The sequence below is a fragment of the Artemia franciscana genome, chromosome 15 (genome assembly GCF_032884065.1).
Source record: "Artemia franciscana chromosome 15, ASM3288406v1, whole genome shotgun sequence".
Classification (NCBI taxonomy): Eukaryota; Metazoa; Arthropoda; class Branchiopoda; order Anostraca; family Artemiidae; genus Artemia; species Artemia franciscana.
The window spans coordinates 29,996,658-30,018,055 of NC_088877.1; the positions used below are offsets into that span (position 1 = coordinate 29,996,658).

A 21,398-nucleotide genomic window follows, 5' to 3' on the forward strand; every position below is an offset into this window, starting at 1 on the left:
GTATCCGCCCTCCGATCACTTTGAATCTTAAAAAGGATACTAGAACTTCTAATTACCAATCCAATGAGCCTCCTCTGAAGTTTATGTGACCACCCTTTCTTTAAAACGTTATGTGTCCTCAGGGCATAATTTACAACCCCTGCCCTCAGGGCTGGGGGGGGGGTGTCCTCCTCAAAGACTTAATTTCCCGGACTTTTAACTACGTTGAAGAACAAAGCTATTTCAATATTTTGATTGGATCTGTTTGCGGAAATGATGGGCATGGTAGGGGCGTTAGTTGCCCTCTAGTCACTTTTGACTATTAAAAGGGACATTAGCCATTTTAATTTCCAATCAAATGAGCCTTTTTAGAAGTCTCTACGATAACAGAAGACAATCTCAAACTTTCCATCAGAAGCATTTTGGGAAAATATGAGGTTTGTGTGTGTCTGGGGGGGGTATCAACCCTCCGATCTCTCTGAATCTTAAAGAGGACCCTAGAACTTCTGATTACCAATCCAATGAGCTCCCTCCGAAGTTTAGACGATCCCTCTTTCTATATAAGCCTTAAATGCTCCCAGGGCTTAAATTACAACCCTTCCCCTGAGGGCTCTGGGGGGTTATCATCTTCAAATACATAATTTCCGGACCTTTCAACCTCGTTGAACAAAGTGGGTATCTCAAAATTTGATTTGATGTGTTTAGGGGAATGGTGGGCGTGGGAGGGGGGTTAGTTGCCCTCCAATCACTTTTGACTATTAAATAGGACATTAGCCGTTTCAACTTCCAATTGAAGGAGCCATTTTTGAATCACTCTTTACTTAGGCAGCGGTACTGCGCTGCCTAAAATTGACCCAAACATTGAAGAATTTACTGCTATGACCTTGCTGAATCAAACAGTTCGTGGTAACGAACTGTAGTAAGGAGCGACCCGGCTCAATAGTAACCGAAATTTTGATACAGTTACATCAAACGATAGTTACATCGAAAGAATCACATTTTAATGCTGATTTTAAATATATAAGTTTTTTATTACTGATTTTAGTACGATCCTGAGAAAATTTGCCTCATTTTAGAAAATAGGGGGAACATCCTCTAAAAGTCATACAGTCTAAACGAAAATCACACCATCAGATTCAGCATATCAGAGAACCTTATTGTAGAACTTTCAAGCTCCTATTTACAAAAATGTGGAATTTCGCATTTTTTGCCAGAAGACAGATCACGGATGCGTATTTAGTTTTTTTTTTTTTTTTTCAGGGGTGATCGTATCGACTGGGTGGTCCTAGAATGTCGCGAGAGGGCTCATTCTAACGGAAAATAACAGTTCTAGTTCCCTTTTTAAGTGACCAAGAAAATCGGAGGGCACCTAGGCCCCCTCCCACGCTTATTTTTCCCAAAAGTCACCGGATCAAAATTCTGAGATAGCCATTTTATTTACCATAGTCGAAAAACCTAATAACTATGTCTTTGGGGACGACTTACTCTCCCGCAGTCCCCGTGGGAGGGGCTGCAAGTTACAAACTTTGACCTGTGTTTACATATAGTAATGGTTACTGGGAAGTGTACAGACGTTTTCATGGGGATTTTTTTTTTGGTTTAGGGGGGAGATTTGAGGGGGGGTTACTTGGGAGGATATTTCCATGGAGAAACTTCTCATGGGGGAAGAGAATTTTCCCCCATTTTCTAGCATTATTTGAAAAAACAATGAAAAAATAAATATGAAAAGTTTTTTCTACTGAAAGTAAGGAGCAGCATTAAAACTTAAATGAACAAAAATTATTACGCATATGAGGGGTTTACCTCCTCGTTATACCTCACTCTTTACGCTAAAGTATTTTTAGTAATTTCAACTATTTATTCTAAGGCCTTTGTGATTCAGAGGTCATTCTTAAGGAATTGAAACAAAATCTAAGCTTTAGTGTAAAGAGCGAGGTATGAACGAGGGTTGAACCCCCTCATATACGCAATAAAAACATACGAACATAGAAGTTCGTTACGTAAGTTAATTCGTAAATTCCGTATATTTTTTACCAATGAAAACGTTAGTAAAAAATTTAAGGTTCTAGTTGCTTTTTTAAGTAATCAAAACTTGGAGGGCAACTAGGCCTCCTCCCTCGCTCCTTTTACTCAAAATCTTCCGATTAATTGCAATTAATTAATAAGCAAATTTCGTTTTAATTATTTATGTGCGGAGAGCCAAGATGAAAATATGCATTAATTCAAACACGTCCAGAAATTAAATAAAAAAACAAGTTTTTTTTATATGAAAGTAAGGAGCAACATTAAAACTTAAAACGAACAGAAATTACTCCGTATATGAAAGGCGCTTTTCCTCCTCAACGCCCCGCTCTTTACGCTAAAGTTTCTTACTATTTTAAAAATATAGTTAAGAGAAAGAGTCAAACTTTAGCGCAAATGTAAATAATCTCTTAGAAAATGCTATTTTTCCATTTATAAATGAAATAAGAATACGCAAATAACGGCAAGAACTCTTTAATTAATGCAGTAATTACTATCTTATCGCAATTTTGTTTTGAAGTAGGTGCCGAGTCTGAAATTAGAGCCAGGTGAATTACATTAAAAGATAGAAAATTACCAGAAACAGCTTGGGATTTCAGTTAGGCTTAACTTAGGACCTTACTCAGGCAATAGAAGAGGAGATGGAGTTGGGATTCAATTACAATGAGTAGAGTCTCTCTTATAAGACTGAAATACGAATTTTGTTGTTATTGTAGCTAATTTCAATAAGAACTTTTCACCAAGACTACCCAAAGCCTTCATCAGGAAACTTGATGGCAGAAAATTGATTTAATAGCTTCTTTACGCTGCCAGTTCCCATTTAGAGTAGTTACCTGGAACATGATCGCCGCTGAAAAATTTCCTGAGGGGAGGGTGATATGGGGAACTATGCATTTACAGTTATTTAAACGAAAATCTTTCCCATTTTATTTTTGTATGTTTTAAAAGTCTTCTCGTTTCCAGGGAGGGGGGATGAATCGCCATCCTCCTCATCTGCTCCTGTTCATCCTCCTGAAGGCAATCTTAAAGTCCTTTAAAATGAGTTTCAACCGTTTCATAAATTTAGGAAGCTAAGGAATAAAATATCAAGAGAAGTGCTCTATCGTCGTTATTTCGGGTAGCTGGATTACTAATCTTGGTGATGTTTTTTTTTAACTTCCTACAATAACAACAAAAGGAGAATGGAATTGGATTCCCCTTTTAACACTCAACAATATCATTCTATTTCTTATTCATCGCTTTCCCGTTCTAATATTTGCTGCCGTTACAATTGCGTCCCTCCGCCGAAATACCTCGATATAGCCTATGTAGCAATTGGCTAGATGCAAAGGATGACTTATTTTATTGGTTTGTATTATTTTGAACTTACTTACTGTCAATAGTTGGTTCATGATACTACGTCAATTAAAAAAAAAAAAAAAAAACTAAAACAAATCTTAAAAAGCCTGGAGCTATTTTAAATCATTGGAGGGAGGGGAGTGGGATGACACAATTTTCAACGTAGCGAGTATTATGTTTGGAAATAGTGTTGAGTGGGAATCACGCTTTGGTATTACTGTTTTATTATTGTTGTTATAACTAGTTCAGAAAAAGAGTTTTCCACTAAAATTACCGTTGAATCAAAATAATTAAATGCTCTTGCGGAATTTTTGCTCCCCCTGCATAAATGCCTATTCAATTAAAGAGTATTCTTGTGTACTCTTCAGTTTTAAATGTAACTATTTTCATCAGTGTGTATTTTGTAATGTTCTGAATAACTGTTCTGGTAGAATTTTGTTGTAGGTTGAGCCAAAGGTTGTGGACGTTGACCTCATTAAATCATAATTAGTTGGTAAAATTACAATCAAGATTGAGGTTTTGAGTCAACTGTTTACCACATTATCCATACATGAAGCCTACGGATAGATAGAGGGAGAATAGAAAGTAGTGTCTTCACTTAACCAACTTACGTCTTTACTACTTTTTCATCCTGTTAAATCATCCATTGATGGCCATCTGAAATTTTTGGTATCCAGGTATATGAGGCAACATGACGTCGAAAAGGCGACGGTTTAGATTGAAACTGAGCAATCGGGTCATTAAAGTAAATCAAGGGGATAAGTTTTTAGCTCCTATTAGTGCTGTTTTAAATCACGAGACACCTGATTTGTGTATCATGTAAGTAAGGATTAATTCAGGCTAGTAAGAATTAACCACCATAGTGAACAACGATTAGGCCAAGTATAAATCTTTTCTTCCTTATTATTGCTATTGTTCCCACAGTTTACTTCTATAGTGTGTCAGTAAGTTGTCTCTTTTATTCATTGTTTCAAATGCCAAAAATAGGTTACCTCATGGTTTCTTTGAATCGTACAATTATATTTTTAAGTTATCATCTCTATCAGTTATTTCTGTGCATTAATCTTTTGAACGACACTTGCGATTGCGCGAACTTTTGAGTAAAATATTAGGGTCAATAGCTTACCTAATTCTTGTTTAAAAGAGATTTCAGTATCCATCTATTTGATGTTTTTACGATTCAGGTAAAGCTTTTTTAATTAAAAAATCTGAATTTCGAAGCTGACATTGTGCATTAGAGGAAAATAAAACCCATAGATCATTGATAAAGTAAAGAATGGAAAAAAAATTACTGTAAAAATGGTGCCGTGATGATTGAATTATCCTTTAATAAATTTGATGTGATGGAGATAAGCTTGAATTAATGATATTTGTTATGGTACTTGTCTGTTAAACGAAATACACCCATGAAGTGAAGTTGGGTTTATAATAATAAAATATACCAACATCTGATGATAAATATAACACTTTAGAAACAAAACTATGGGAACTATGACAAAGAACTATAGGGAGCAGGTCGCGCAGAACGTATTATAATAAATACGTAACCTAACCTAACTCCTAAACACCTTGGTTTTGTCAGTCTAATATACCCTCATTAACTCCTGTCCTTGGCCACTGAACGAAGCTTCATGAGACTTGCTGCTACATTTGCCTACTGTAAATTCAAGAGTTTATTTTTTTCTAATCGTTCATTTGCTTCATCATGTTGTCTTCATTTGTTCCGTCAGCCTCGACTCTAATCAATACGTTTTCTTATATGAGATTCATTCATTAGTTGTTTGCTAAAACCGGTTGATTAAAGTTCTAAGCGAAAGTGAGATATTGATACACTATGTAGAATTAGTCAGCAGATGAGTTAGGATCAGTCAGCAGATGAGTTAGGATCATGCATATGATTATTTTAATCCCTCCCACAAAGAAAAATAATTTATTCGATAATCTTAAAAATAAGTTCCCATAAATTTGTAAAAAATTAAGGCTTCGGGATGATCTAGAACCCCTTCTCCCTGTGTACGTCCCTGATTAGGATTGTCAGATTTTCTCTCACCCCTAAATTTGATCGCTATACAATTTGAATATTTTCTCTTGAAATGGAAAAAGTTGCTTCCAAACAATTTTTCAATACCAAAATCATGCTTAGCCGTCGAATCACCTTTCATATTTTGCAATTACCATTTATTTTTCAGAACAGAATAATAGTTTAGTGCAAAATTAAATATGCTGTTGGTGGGTGCTTATGAACAATGTAACATTGGTCACATCTCTGTTGTATCCTTTTTTAAGACAATGCCCCATCAATATTTTGTTTCCTTTTTTTAGTTGACATAGAGCAGCTACGAGGTGAAGATGGAATTTTGACTGTTGGACGACCCGGTGACGAATTTGTATCGATCGATGGAAAGAGAACCTACTTCAATCTCTTCCCTGATACAGCTCACACAGTTGGACCTACTCCCTATCCAGCTCCAGCTCCTAAGCCATCATCTCTTCTTTACCAAAGCCCTCAACCTCATAAAGATCAAGTTATAGCGGGAACCTCATCTAGCAGTGCAAAAGATGTACCTCATCTTGGAACTTCTCTGCCTGCTGCTGTACCTGGGACAATAGCGTCTGTCCCTCGTCCTGGAACTGCTGTTTCTGTGCCTCGTCCTCTCCCGTCTACAACTCCACAAGAAACCTCTGTTCCTGGACCAAATCGAGTAGCTCCTTCTGCTAGTGCACCAACAACTGTCAAAGAAAAAGGCATTGGGGTAAGATGTTTTTTTAGCTAGACTACAGTACGGTCCACCTCATGTATTTTTTGAGGTATGTAAGGATCAATCTTAAGATCTTTTTCAGGTTAAAAAGAAGTATTATTTAAATTCATGAATCATGAAAACACTAGCCCAACCTGCGTTTCCATACAAAAACAGCTTTTTTGCAAAACTTTCTGAAAAATTCCAAAGTAAAGCAAATTTGTGTGAACGAACTTGGATGCTTTCAGTTCAGTTCAGTTTATTAACATCAAAATAAATGGACAACAATAACTCTCTACCCCTACAAGGCTCCATGGCCCGTTACATAGGGGTTAAAACAAAAATAAATACCAAATAAAGAGTCTCTTTTTAAAAAAACAAGAAATCCAATTAAATAATTTTGTGTTATTTTTACTTACCACTTCGTCCTCGAAATTCAAATCCAAGTCCACACCATCTCCCACCAACACAAAACCACATCAATTAAAATTAAATAAATAAACGTTCTCATGCCTAGCAACTAGGGATGTCGCCCTACCATCATTATTTGGAAACTACCGCTAATTTGGAAACAAATGGCATGCCTAGTCTGAGCTTTTGGCAAAATATCTGAGAACTGGTAAAACGTAGTTTAGGATTTCAGCCAAATTCAGCCATTATTGCGCCAACAGTAATGGACGAAGTCTGGTCGTAGCTCAGTAAGTTTCTCAGAAAGCAACAAATAGAAAATACTTAACTTAGTCAACCAAAAAAGAAGAAGCTGTTTCTTGAAAAAGGAATTTTCTTTTTCTCTTCTAACGTGAGTGAAATAGTTTTTCCTTTTTACTTTAAAAAAAAAATACTTGATGCAGTTTTTTTTTGTCCGTTATTTTATCTGTGACAGTCTTAACATTTTTGCTTCTGTGTCTAAGGAAAAGAAATTCCGTTTATTTTGTCTTACAAAAGATGCTCAAACACGCTTGTTTAATGTCTATGGGGTAATTTGCTTTCCTCAAAATCAGATACTTTCGCGCAACACCCGCGATACACCTTGGGGTAATTCCGTGGGCTGTTTTTACACAGTAAATGGGCACTTGTATTAACAATAGGGATGGTTCCCATGCAGATAAACAATAACTTAACTATATTCAACGTCGTCCTCGTGCATTTTCCAGTCCCCGTTTAAGTAAAACCCAATGTAACTCAATCCCATTCAACTCAACGCTTGTGCATCTCAGCCTCATGTATTTCAAACTACTATTAATTTAACCGACATATAAATGAAACCCGTTTAGCTAAATGCCTCCCCTCAACCCTCATTCAAATCAACCTCCATTTGACATAACCCCTATTTAAATAAATCCATTTGACTCAATCTCAATGCAAATCAAGCCCATGCAAATCTCAAATTTAATTTAACTCTCATTCACCTCAACCCTCATTAGATTCAACCTAACTTAACGTGTAACCAGTTGCAAGCACAAACGGGGATTGAGTTGAATGGGATTGAATTGAATGGGTGGTTCAAGGTTCAAGGTTCAATCGGGTTTAATTAAAAAAAGGAAATAACTAAACTTAAAGTACACTGCTCTGTGACAAAACTCACGTTGAGACCCATAGTCGACTCACGGTCGAGTTGTATGAGGGTGGAGTGAAGTTAAATGACAGTTGGAGTGCATGTGACTGAATGGAATGGGGCTGTCTTGAGTGGGGGGGGGGGGTTCCAGCCAAATGAGTTAAGTTGAATGGGGGCTAAGTTAAAAACAAGTTGATTTGACTTATGGATGAAGGGGTTAAGTTGAATGGGGTTGATTGAAACGATGGCTGAGTTGTGCGGACACCAATAGGGACAGGTGATATTTCTGTGAAAACACGTACATATGTTAGTTGCACCTAGTTTAAGCTAATTTTTCCCCTTTTCTGTAATGATAATTCTGAAAAAGAAGATAATTCTAAAAAAGAAGAACTAAGTTATTGGAAATAGAAGATTGAAATCAATATTCAGCTTTTTTTCTAGCTTTCTATTTTTTGAGTAACTTAAAAAAAAAATTTGAACCATACTAAGTGACCTTTGGCATTGTTGGTGCATTATTATTTAAAAATAAATAACAGCAACAATTTTACGTTAAGCGTTACTAGGTCATTTTGTGTAGCCTCAAACCGCGAGTCTAAACTTTTCGAAGTTAGTAATAAATTGTATGTCAGCATTGACTGTTACAATTTTTTACATTTATAGATATAGGGCTATTGAAAATAAAAATCCCAGTGAGAATACTATTCCCTGTTTCGAATACTAATTTACGGTCTAAGCAATTACAAATGTAATAATAATAAAGATACGGCAAAACAGTATCTCGTTGACAGTAACTATGTCTATGTATATTACGTAACTATGTCACTGCCAAAACTTGTTTTTAGTTGGAAAGTTGCTTGATGGTAGTGAACAAAGTGTTGTAAATTACGAACCTTATTTTAATTGAATATACTACCATATTTCCTTCTATGGACCATGACTATAAAAAGAAAATGTTATCCATTTCAGGAACGTAAAATGGCCCTTTTTTGAAGGGCGAGGGAGTAGTATCATGTTTTGAATAAGAAGTGCCCAGAAATTTGGAAATATTTCGGATTTCGAGAGTGAGGGCTGGGGGTCTAGGCCCAAGGTCCACTTTGTACGTCCCTGCTTCCGTTCAATGCATAGTTTCATAGATTTTGGCTCGTAAAATTTAATAGTGGATATATTTTAAATTCATGAAGTTATGTCTTTTAGTTCTGGATATTTGTCGTTTTTTGATTATAGGTTTTGCATTTAAAGACAGTAGAAGGTTTTGTTGAACCGAAAAAGAGAGATCGGTCTTCGATTAGTCACTGGTAAAAAGTTTGCTGTAATTTCATTTTTTTTATGCCACACACTTTTCAAAGCAAATTACCTTCTTTCTTAAGCGTATGTCACAAAGGGGAGCCAAATATTACCACTCTTTTAAAACCTTATTTGGCAGTCTGTGTTGTTGTGTGCAATTTTAAATCATTAAAAAGAACGAAAAGTTAAATCCCATTTGATTAGCTCTTCTATGCGAAATTTTAAGCCAGTAAAAAGGACGAGATTTTTGTAGTCGAAGATGTTTCCAGGTAGTTCCTTTGCTTTTTTTGGTTTCATGACTGCAGATTTTAATACTATTTGTTACTTTTTTCTCTCAGCTCTAATTTCGCTGCGGAATAATTGCATACGATCGAATTTGTAACCCACATTTGGAAATAGTTCTTACTCTAACAACGAAAGTTTTGATTAATATAGAGGTAAAGCTAGTTATGTGTTGTTAGGTTTCTTCTCAGTTACTGCAGGCGGATTACTTGGATCTATAAGACATAATATGAAAAAAAACTTCGTTTTCTTAAAGAGTTAAAGAGGCTGCGTCCCAAAGTCGAACCTTAAAACGTACAGGAGTTAGGAGAGGCAGTTGGGGGGCTGCCGCCCCCCAAACCCCCCGCTTTTAAAGACTCTTTTGTACAGGTTTTTTGTTGTGGGTGGACTTCATTGTTACTAATTACTAGTTTCGGCGCAATGGTTCTCCTGTCCTCTTGTGCTTAACATTTTTCGAAGTTATTCCATTATTCATTCATTTCAATTTTTTGTTAATTAAAAGAGGGCCTTTCCGAAGCCAAGAGCGGGGGGTTAGGGGGCGGCAGCCCCTCACAACAAAAAACCTGTACAAAAGAGTGTTTAAAAGCGGGGGGTTTGGGGGGGCGGCAGCCCCCCAACTGCCTCTCCTAATTCCTGTACGTTTTAAGGTTCGACTTGGGACGCAGCCTCTTTAACTTTTTAAGAAAACGAAGTTTTTTTCATATTATTTCTGTACGTTTTTCTACAATCCATGGTAGATGTAATTTAATAATTCCTGTACTCCTCGTACAGGAATTAGGAGAGGAAGTTGGGTGGCTGCCACCCTCCAACCCCCCCGCTTTTAAATCATTGTATAAAATAAAAAAAAAAATAGATAGAATGACCGAAATGTTTCTTGTGCTCATAAGAAGCTAATATTCTGTTATCTCTCAAATGATAAGCAGTCCAGGTGTTATCAAAATTATATACTTTTATTTTGATCTTGTGAAAAAAAACCGCCCGATAAGGGACTTGAACCCTTGACTTTGGGATTTTAATTCCCACGCTTTACCGACTGAGCTAAATACCTGCTTGTATGTAAATATAACTTTTAAATAACTTTTAAGAATTTCAAAAATTAACATGGGCTCTTATGGGAAAATGGGTTTTTCTAAGCTAGAAAATCGGGGGGTTAAGATTTTCCGACGAAAGTTTCATGGGCACATACTCGGAGAATTCTGCGTCGAATGAGTCTTCGTACACCCAGATCCGATGTCGGCTGTGACCTGTAGGCGTCGAGGAAAAAAAAAGAAAATGAACATTAAGTGGCTATGCGTGGTTTCTGGAAAACAGGGAAGGAGTTATCGGATCGAGCTGAAATTTCGCAGATAAGCTCCTGGGCCCTAGGGGACCTTAACTTGTGAATTTCATTCCCCATGAAGGAAAAGTCGGAGGGGGATGAAATTTGGCAGTTTCTTAGTTGGAGCTCGGGCTACGAAATGCATCCCTCCCCATCCCTCTGCGACCACTGGAACCGAAGATCGCTTAACATTGTCGTGGTTCGCCTCTTTAAAGAGGCACGAGTGTGCCTCCTTGATATACTAACAAAGTCATTGTCACGCGAGAGAGCGTAAACATTCATTCATGGCAGGCAAGATGGTAGATCTCCCAGACAATGTAAAATAATGGAAAATGTTCGTAACAAGCTGATTCTTATCGGCAAAAGAGTTCGAGTCGTAAGTGTCTAATGGGAGGGTGAACCCGTCATGATGGGTGTTCCATCTGTGCATGCAGAAACACTGCATCTATTCAAGTCCATGATCAGTGATACACGGGACGAATTCTGAAAATCTTTTGATCTGCAGTCTATACCAGCAAAAACTTGCAAGCTAATACTTCTTCTTAAAGTTCTGCCAATTGATCCTTGTAACGGCAAAAATCTTTAACTAGGTTTGATAATCTGTCGACTCATTTGATTGTAATCCTAGATGTATGCAAGTACTCCTGTACCATTGTGGTACGATATTTATTGCAAGTGGAGGGATACTCGGCTGGGATAATTTTACTATCATCAACTAAAATATGGAGATACTTTATAGGAAACCGTTCTAGCAGAAACTTAAAACAAGACAAAAGCAGTAGAGTTGACGAACTTACGCAATTTGGTGGCTTGAAGCTGTGATGAGTTTGTAGTAGCAATAATAAGTAACACTGTTTTTCCATTTGATAAACTGTGTGCGTCATTTTAGTAATTGTCAATATTTTCAGACATTCGAGATTGAAGAAAGCCCCATTAAGAAGCCTGTTAGTTTTACCTCCAGTCAATCCCCTAGTGGAGATGAATCGCCATTAAGGTAAGTATTTTTTTTTAACCTTCTCATTATTTTTATTATCAAAACTGTTACACACAAGTGTCAACTCGTGGCAAAGTTAAATCCTGAAATTATATATGGCATCCTTTAACTAAAAATAAATAGAGCTGATAAAGGATTAAAAGTAATTAGCGAAATAGAGGAGCTGATTTTCAAGAAATTGAATGGTCAATAGCTCAAAGTGAATAATGCAGATGGTGCTTGATTGTAATCTAGCAAAATATTGGAAAGTCTGATTCTTCAAGATTAACAGATTATTTATGGTGTTGGTATAAATGTTAAAGTAAGCGTAAACAAATCGGTCAAAACTCTACATTAGCTACCCGACACCAAAAATTATCGTGATAAGTAAGAAATTGCCATAATTATAATGACGCTATTGAGTTTGTAACTTATTGAAGCTGCTGATTGATATTGTTCAGTGTTAAAGTAGACTATATCATGAAAAAGTAACTTTCAAGCTGTTGGTTGACCCGAAGTTAGGCTAATTTTCCCAAATCAAGTGAAAATGACAGTGAAAAAGGAAAAATGAGCCATATAGTACCATAAGGGGAAACATATACTAAACAAAACTGACCTGTTTCCCTGGATATTTGGATTATGCAGTCTTACCTTATTTTCGACAATTTTTTTTTGCAGAAATGAAATTTTAGCTGGAAAATGAGGTCTGGAGGGGGTAGTTGTCCCCCTCTGCCTCAAAGCAAATTACGCGCTGTTGCTTGAGCTTTTCAGCACCTCCTGAAGTATATCATCCAGTTTTTGAAATTACATTATAATTGAATGTGCACTTTTTATGGAGCCCTGCCATTCTAGACTGCCGATATCTTAAAAGTTTTCATCTTTCATAAAGTCACTAGCGTTTTGGTTAATGTCATGTTTTCATTAAAAAGAAATGCCCCTACCTCTCCTACATATTGGAAAATGTAGTTTTTGTATAGTCTGTAAAATAATTTCAAAAAATTACTTCTCTCTCCCTTTCCACTTATACTCTCCTGAATTAGTACCCCTGTCTGGCAATAATATAGATATACAGCACCGTCTATGCTATTCACTTTAAGCTTGGCCACCAATTACTTTTGAGCCAATCAGCTCCTCTGTTTTGCTAAAGTTTTAAAAGTAGCTTATATCACTTCAAATTTGTTTACGCTCTAGCATTTTTCAAGCACTAAAATAATTACCAAAGGAAACATTCTAAGCTGTGATTCTAAAATTTTGTTGGAATTAGTAGATGTATTATCTTCAAATTCGAAAGGTTTTTCACCTCCGAATGTGTTAAAAGGATGTTGCAAGGAAAGAATTAAGGGAAAATGGGAACTTCTTGGTAAGATGTAAAAAGGCAGCCTTTGAATAGATTGAGACGGAGGAGGAGTGTGCGTAGCTGTGTTACCCTTAATGACTTGGTGTAGCAGTGAATTGTTGTTAGAAGTAGAAGTAGTTATCTTCAAATTGTGCCGTATATATCCCATCTCTAGAATTCAGGCATAATTTGCTTCAACTACCACTTATTCATAGTTGGGTTTTATTATTAAAAATTAAATTGAAGATATTTTTTAGAAAAAGAAGATGCTTTTTTCAATTTGATTATTAGCACTGTATTCACCTCCGGTGGCACAGGTGGCTATGCGCTGTGATGAGGTGTTTACAACTGTGTATAATGAACTTTTAAAGAAAACTATGCTTCTCAACTGATTCAGCTGCTATAATATTGTCCATATTTGAAAAATAGTACAGGTCTTTCTACTGTTTAAAAGGTGACGTTTTGTTTCACGAGCATTTCGAAATTCAGAATTACCTTGTTCTTATTTGCATACTTATGCATTTGGCAATAAGATTTAGCATTTGGAAGAATAATCTGAATAAGTTTATATCAGGTTCTTTTGTAGATTTTGTTTTCATTTTGTGCATATTTTCTCGGTTTTTAATTATGTGTAACCGAAATTCATGTAGGATATTTCTTTTCGATAAAAATAAAACAGGCTTAATTTTTGTTTCAAAGTATTTCTTCCTTTTTGAGCTTGTTAGTTTAGGAATCTCTGATTTTGTTTTTACCCAAAATATCTTTAAGCTGATTCCTCAAATTCTCCCAGCATCCGCGTCACTCCTTAATAATAATGGTATAAAATAACGAAAACTCTGTTAAAATTCTTTCTTTACTAGGAATTTTTACCTATTGCGCAAGATTACTCCCTAATAGACTACCGTTTTTGCCTTTTTTGTCTCAATTTCATAATAGCCAAAGATTAACAGATAGCCCATTTATTTAAGCTACCAAAAAACTTCATGAAAACATGCAAATTTCCTAGGGAACAGTTCCTTGGGTACCATTTTTGATGTAATGGACAAGAAAAATTGTGTTAAGTAATGAGTGTCGACATTTTTGACGCAAAATAATATTCTTGGTGTATACTGATTTTTAATTTAATCTCATATAAAGGGTAGTTTGATTTTGAAGCTTAATGCTGATCTGTTATTCATCATAACTTACTGTATTATAACTTCATTATTAGTGCATTTTCCTCTATAAAATAAAGTTTGAAAATAAATACAAAATAGATCTATCCGTTTCTTACGCTTTTTAAATGTAGAATATTGTATTTGTCAATGACTTATTCAGTTGGTTGATCATATATATAAATAAGAGCAAATTCAATCAATTAAAGAAAATAACAAACTCATTAATTATTACATGACAAAGGCTAAAGGGTGCATTGGTAACTTGCGAACAATGAACTGTTGTACTCCAAAGATTCTTCTAGTGGGAAAACCAGTCTTTAACTAGAAACATTTGCAGGGGTGCCTAAAAAGGGAATGGTGTTTCATTTTTACAAAAGAGAAAGGTAGATCCGCAGATTTGAGCAAAACCGTTGTATCACTCCTAGCTGAAAGGCTACCGGGTATATTTTTCAATATTAAATACCAAAAATTAACCAGTATTTTTTGGCAGCACACAGTTTTTTTGTTAATATATTTTTGTGTTTATTCTCTAAGGAAAGTTTCCCAATAAATTGTTTGAAAAACTGTTCCCAGCAAACTATTCCAAAGCCTCTTTTTGCTCCTCGATGAGTATTCAAAATGTTAGATCCACCTTTTGGTTTTTGTCACAATGGTATTTTTTTACCTTGTTTCTATTTTTAGGATTGATACGTGTCTGGAAGGTGATGATTCTACATGTGAAGTGGGAGAGACGTGCAACACGGACAAATATGGAGCCTCTTGTGTCTGTCGTACTGGTTGGGGAAGGAAAAACCTAAGACTCGGCTGTGTTGGTATGATGACTCCTCTACATTGGGGGAACTGTAATAGTCTGTCTATTCTGCTCGTTTTCTCTTTTTCTGTGCTACAGATGACATTGTGGAATCCACAATTTGGATGTCTGTTCGCCATATCCAAGCTTTTTCATCTGTGTTTTCTTTACTGTCTTCTTTCCTTTGATTTTTTTCTTTGTCCTCCAAATATTCTAGTTCTAAATATTTTTTTAAACTAATTTAGTTCCAAATAGTTTGTTAATTTAAACTCCTAACAATAAAAATAAAATAAATAAATTAAGTAAGGACAATATCACATGTTCTGTTTAAGGGAAATAATACATCTCACTGATAAGTCACATAATAGTCCATATTTCAGCTTTTAGTACATAGCTTTGCAAGATCAATTTCTCTGAAATGCGTTGTCAAGCTTTGTATGTAAAGCCTAATGTAAAGCTAAGTAGTTGTAATATTTAGAAGCTAAATTATTCAAAATTATTCAAGTAATGGTGCCAATTCAAGATAATATTGGAGGAGGGGTTAGGTCAAGATTTGTTTTTTTTTTTTTTTTCATTAAGATACAAAATACGAGTAAAATTTAAAGTACATAGAGGTTCTTTTTTCAGTAAAATCTTTTAATTAAATATTTTTCAAAAATATTAATAACCACCCGAATTTTTCAAAATCGGGTGATTAATCGCCAGTGTAACATTATCAAAAGTACCATTGGGATACTTAAAAAGCAGTCTTTGTTGTCACTAGGACAGTATTTTATTATGAATTGGCTGTAAGACCATACTGACATTGCTCGATGAATGACAACGAAACATGATGGGGAAAGCATAATTTTAAATTGACTGTATGAAATTTATCCTTATTGTTGTTTGTTCTTAATGTTCCGTCAATTTTTCTTCTTCGCTCTTAATTCAGTCTTTTATTAATATCGAAATATTTGATAGCGGTCAAGATTGCCGCTGGAAAATAGCCCGTATCTTAGCTTTAAACCTTAGAAAAACCTCACAATTAAGTAGTAATTATTTTAATCGTTTTTGCAGCTTAAATTAACCCTTTTTAATCTTGTGATTTTCTTATATATTTTTTTAGTTATTTTTTATTTCAATTATATTTAACAAATTAGCAGTACAGATTTTTGATAGTAAACAGCTCCTATCTTATGTTGAAAAACTCGTTGTTGTTGTATATTTTACAATTCTGATTATTTCAAAAATATTTTACTAACTGTCTAAAATTGCATTTTAGAGCTCATCAACTTGGCTCTATCGCTGAAAGTTGACAGGTTTTCTGGAAGACCTTTAACATTCAAAAAAGATTATGCTGACCCTCTCTCTTCAGGATACAAGGAACTTAAAGACGAAACGAAGCTCGCGGTAAGTTTTATTTATTCTTTTGTCCTACCATTAAAATGGCAAAATATATGCTATTACTACTACTAACAACTCAATACAGCCACTATCTTTACTAATAATACTACTTAGGTAAGTGAAACTGTCCACTTGATTGATCTTCTCGTCACCCAACATCACCGTTTTATCTTCAAGTGTTCCTAGTTCTTAATGACTTAGTCTTCTTAACTGAAATTTTCAAACATATTCTAGCACTCTGAACCGTGGAAAGCCTAGAACCTCTTGAAATTCATTCATTTTGCTAACACTTTCACCTAGGATGCTTAAATCATCAATATAATGTAAGTTCACGAGAGTTTTACTTCCCCAATTTATTATCTGTTCTTCCATTGCCTTTGCTGTGTTCCCTAATACAAAGTCCATAAAAAAATCAATATAAATAAAGATAGAATGTAACCCTGCTTAACTCCTGCTTTAATACGAAACATCATTTCCTACCTTAATCCCAGCGATGTTTTTCTTGCACATGGCACTAATCACTTTAATGTGTTTGTCTGGTATATCAAACAATGATAGGACATTCGCGAAAGATCGTCCATCAGCTGAATCAAACGCTTGTTCATATGTATAAAACTGAGGAATAAAGGTGTTTGATGACTCAGGCACTTCTCAATTATAAATTTAAGCGTGAAAATTTCGTCGACCCTTCCTAAAACCACACTGTTCTTCTCTTTAAAACTTTATCTGCAGCATTTCTAAGTCTAGAAAGTGTCATCATACTAAGCAGTTCTCTACCTACTGAAACCAGGCTGATGTCTCTATAATTGCCACGCCCAAATATGTTGTTTATTATCACAACGCTTTTTTTATGTTAAATTATATAATAATAACTTATTTTGTTTTATTCACTAAATAATTGACGCAATAAAGATGAAACCATATTTTGTTTTCACTTCAAAAATTTTGGGAAGAATTGCCTGAATTCTCCTTCAGAACTGTTTTCATTTGTCTTTCCTCCTCTTTGGATGCGAAATCTTACTTATGGAGAGAAAATTACAGTGGAATTGCCAAGTAAATAATTTGAACAAGCAAGTATAATGATAAGTAATCCATCTCGTATATACAACTTTGAGTAGTTTCAGAACTGCGAGCCTACATGTCTCCAATTACTAAGCGGCAAGGGGTTGGGGTCAAGGGTGTAATTTTCTATGGGGCAGAGGGGGCAACTGCCCCTCCCAGGCCCTAGTTTCCCCCTAGACCCTAGTTTTACCCCTACCCCCTGCTAAAATTTATTTTATCTAAAAATGTTGTCAAAACTAAGATAAGCCTGCATTCATGTATAATGCCACTTGGATTTTTTTTTAGATCGACTCACTCCTTGCTCGTTCCTTATTACCACTTTACATGGATTCAAAAGTGATGGGCTTTATGGAATACAAAGACAGGATGGCTGCTAATATTACTGTTAGTTTCGAAGCATCACCAATTACATCCAGCCCCTCGTTTCGAAGTGAACTTCAGCGTCAGATAACTAATACAATTGAAGGTTTTAGCAATCGTCTTGGTTCTAGTCAGTTATTTGTGGAGGGGTCGCAAAGCCCAGTTATTGCGATTGATGGTAAAGACAAATTTGGATTTAATCGTTCTATAACGTGGCTTTAAGATATGCACCAGAAGTTAGATTATGTGATAGGATGACAAAGTTTGTCAGTTTAATTGGTTTTGTAGCACAGGATCAGCGGCTCTTTGCTGAATGTGTATTGTATCTCTTAGAAACGCAGATAGACCTTTTTTTTTCACATTTAACTTTGTTTGTTAGAGGATAAAATATCAAAAATCAAAGGGATTTTCCTCTGACGAACTGGATTGTAAATTCATAGTCTGGATCGTAACTTTGTCTTTAGTTGACAATCTAGATCATGACAACTCTGCTCCGCTGACAATCTGGATTGCGGCTTCATGATCTAGATTATGATTTGACAACTTTCCTGAAAAAAAAAAAAAAAAAAAAAAAACAACTATGGATTCGGATTTTGCCAGGTCGTAGTTTGGGTTTATAAATAAAGAAAGAGTGTTGTCTTAAGAATCTAGTGTGTCAGTGGAAAACCCTTCAAATCTTCAGAAACTTAAAAACCTTTTTACCGGTATGACGTTCATCATTTACAAGTAGCTGTTATTATTGGTTGTTCAAACGAGAATGAACAAGATCTCGGCGTGAAGTTTTACAAGCTATATTTATTAGTATAAAGATATGTTCAGCTTGAATAATGGTAGAGTAGAGCATACGGAATCGGACTTTACAATCCCTACTCGCGGTGCTGATATCCGTTTCAAGGCCCTTTAGTCAGGAAGTGCAATGGGGGGTAGATGGCCAGTGATCCTATGCTTTTGCGCACCTTTCCTGTTCACTTTCCCCAGATTTCTTCAGGCACCCTTTTAGAGGTGGGTCGACTCTAGCTGATCTTTAAGAGTCATGCCAGTGGCCCCTGTTCCCAAGCGAATAACCAGCGGGATCGGGCTGGAACCTCTGTCCTCACGGACAAAAGGATTTCAAGTCTAGTGTTATAGACTTAAAATTTATACTTCTGACTAGAGTTCTGAAATATTTACAAGAACTAAAACACTTGAAAAAAAACAGCTAAAAAAGAAAATGTCTTCATCCCCTAATCCACTGAAAGGAAAGCAATCATTTATTTTACTGTTGCCCAGAAAAATTGAAATTTATCTTGGCAGGTAAATTTCCAGTCATTATGTGGCTACCGATTCTCTATGTCTTGAAAGCCTTGCGTTTTCATTCATGTATTTATGAATTTCAATTTTTCTGGGTTGCAGGAGACGTGCTATTCAGAAAAGCACGTGTGTTTGGGGACGAAAGAGTTTTATAAAGGAATTTTCATAATTTTTTTTTTACCAAAATACTGTTATTATACATTTGAATGTGTTATACCGCCCTTCATGTGACTCAGACGCTCACACTTTTTTCTATTTATCCGTACACGTAAGATTGAAGACCTGATGTTTCTGAAGGTACTTGTTTTAGAGGATAAAACCAGTTTAATATGGTTTTCAAATGATTTTGCTGAACAATTACCAATAACAACCGATAATTTTAAATGTAACTATAAATTACTATTTAAGATTAAAGCTAATTGGCAAATTAGAGCATTTAGTTTCAAACGTTGGTAGTTGAGATAATGCTTCTTCTAAGATATGTTATAATATTTTTAGTGCATTAATACCTTTGAATTTTGGAAGTGACTGAAATTTGTTTATGTCGTTCAATGGATATGTTAATGTATTTTGGGGACATCAAAGCCTTAAAGGACTGTGTTGACCTAGGTATGCCTCACAGGGCAAGCATGGATGTGTCAGAATCATTCTCTATGGCAGGTAGAATATAGAGGACGATGAACTAAATAACAAATCGCATTTCTGCCCCAAAATGAACATAAAACCTTTATTTTTGGGTCTTCCACTGGGATTGAAAACCTTCTATGGGAGAAATAAAATATGCTTCTTCTAATAATATACAAGGTGATCTTTATAATTTTTAATTTGTTTCATGATATTAATGTTGTATGCACATACTTCATATATTTTTTTTTTTTAGTGAAATTGGCTGTCTTTTGCATGTAATGTCATTTTCTAATCTGCATCTTTTCGTTGAGCAACGGAATTCTAACTTGGACGTTGGTTTGTTTAAACTTAGGAAAAAATAATTTATTTTATGTTTTAAAATAGCGGAAATGAAAAACAAACTATATATATGAGAGTACTTATCCATCGAGGGGACATGTCGCTCAATGGGAAGATGTCGATGCTACGTCGTTGAATTTTTATCTTGTTTAATGACACAGTTTTGAACTCTTAACATCGTTCTGAAATACCACTAAACTCTTAAAACAAAAAAGCTTTGAGACTACCACATTCTCTGATTCTCTTTTAGATATTGATGAGTGCCAAATAGGACTACACGATTGTCCACATAATGCCAACTGCAGAAACAAAATTGGATCCTTTTACTGTGCTTGCAAGATCGGTTTTGTTGACAAGAAGGACTTGGACCAAAGGATGACTGGTCGTTTTTGTGTTCCAGCAACTTGCTCAAATGATTATTGCAATAAACGGGGTGAATGTCGAATGGAAGGAGCAAGAAAAGTGTGTTTGTACGTATGAGGCTTACACAGTTATATTAGATAATTTACCAGCCTAAATCTTGTTTCCATATTAATCACATTTGATTTCAGCTTTTCTTTAACTTGATTTGTAACTTTCGAGGCTCGAGTCATTGCTGAATTGTGGCTACACGGTCTTTCTTCGGGAATAACCATTGGTATAACCATGAGTTTAAACAATTATAACGTCAATATCTAAAATATTTGCTGTGCCAGTATTTCAGACTATTTTATAATTTAATAAAAAAAAATAAACCTTTCCAAAACTCCTAAACATTCTCTAAAAGTTTCATCTTAATACTTTTAGCGTCATTAGTTACATTGACGATAGTGGTAGTATTATAAGTATAAATATAGTGGCTTCTGGCTAGTTCAAAATCCTCCGCAACTTACCTTTAAAGGTCCAAATTGGTAATATAAGTTGTTCTTCAAATATTGCTTCGTGGCCTTTTTGAAAGTCCACATGCTCATAGTTTGATTGGATTTAGTTCAACATTTGCTTAAATATTCCTCAAAGCTTCACCTTAATACCCTTAGCTTGTGCAGTAGCAATAGTTGTAGCAGCATTAGTAGCAGTACGCACATAGCACCTTTTGGTTTCTTTTAGCAGCCCCTTCAACACACGCTGAAAGTTTCAACTTAATAGATATCATCAAGAATTCCTGAAGCATTTCTGATGCGTCCGCTTGACAACCTGTGTGGACATAGTTTCTTTTGATTTAGTCCCATACAGTTTCTATATGTCCAAAACTTTTCCCTTGTATATACTTAGCTTTAATAGTAGTAGTAGTAGTAGTAGTAGTAAGTAGTAGTAGTAGTAGTAGTAGTAGTAGTAGTAGTAGCTGTATTATTAATGGTGGTAGCCTAATGTTTAGTGGCAATAGTAGTAATGGAAGAAAAAATAGTAGTAATAGTAGCAGTAGTATGAGTAGAAGCAGCAGCATTAGCATGCAAATATTTTCTTTTGATTTGTTCAACATCCCTCACAACAAGCCATTTAGTTTCAACTTCACACACCAAACTGTTCCTATTACAACCCTTGCCCTGAGGGCTGTGGGTGGAGGGTGTCATCCTCACAGACATATT

General features: G+C 35.4%; 1 protein-coding gene across 4 annotated transcripts in view; it reads left to right on the top strand.

Annotated features, from left to right (window-relative positions):
- Positions 1-21,398, top strand: part of LOC136036316 (uncharacterized) — a 106,729-nt gene that overhangs the window by 67,739 nt on the left and 17,592 nt on the right. For all 4 annotated transcript variants that reach the window (XM_065718467.1, XM_065718469.1, XM_065718470.1 and 1 more), the window contains exons 6-11: positions 5,662-6,092; positions 11,425-11,510; positions 14,664-14,794; positions 16,034-16,161; positions 17,503-17,755; positions 20,084-20,303. In XM_065718467.1, coding sequence (XP_065574539.1) covers positions 5,662-6,092; positions 11,425-11,510; positions 14,664-14,794; positions 16,034-16,161; positions 17,503-17,755; positions 20,084-20,303 — 1,249 coding nt within the window. The remainder of the gene's footprint in view (positions 1-5,661; positions 6,093-11,424; positions 11,511-14,663; positions 14,795-16,033; positions 16,162-17,502; positions 17,756-20,083; positions 20,304-21,398) is intronic.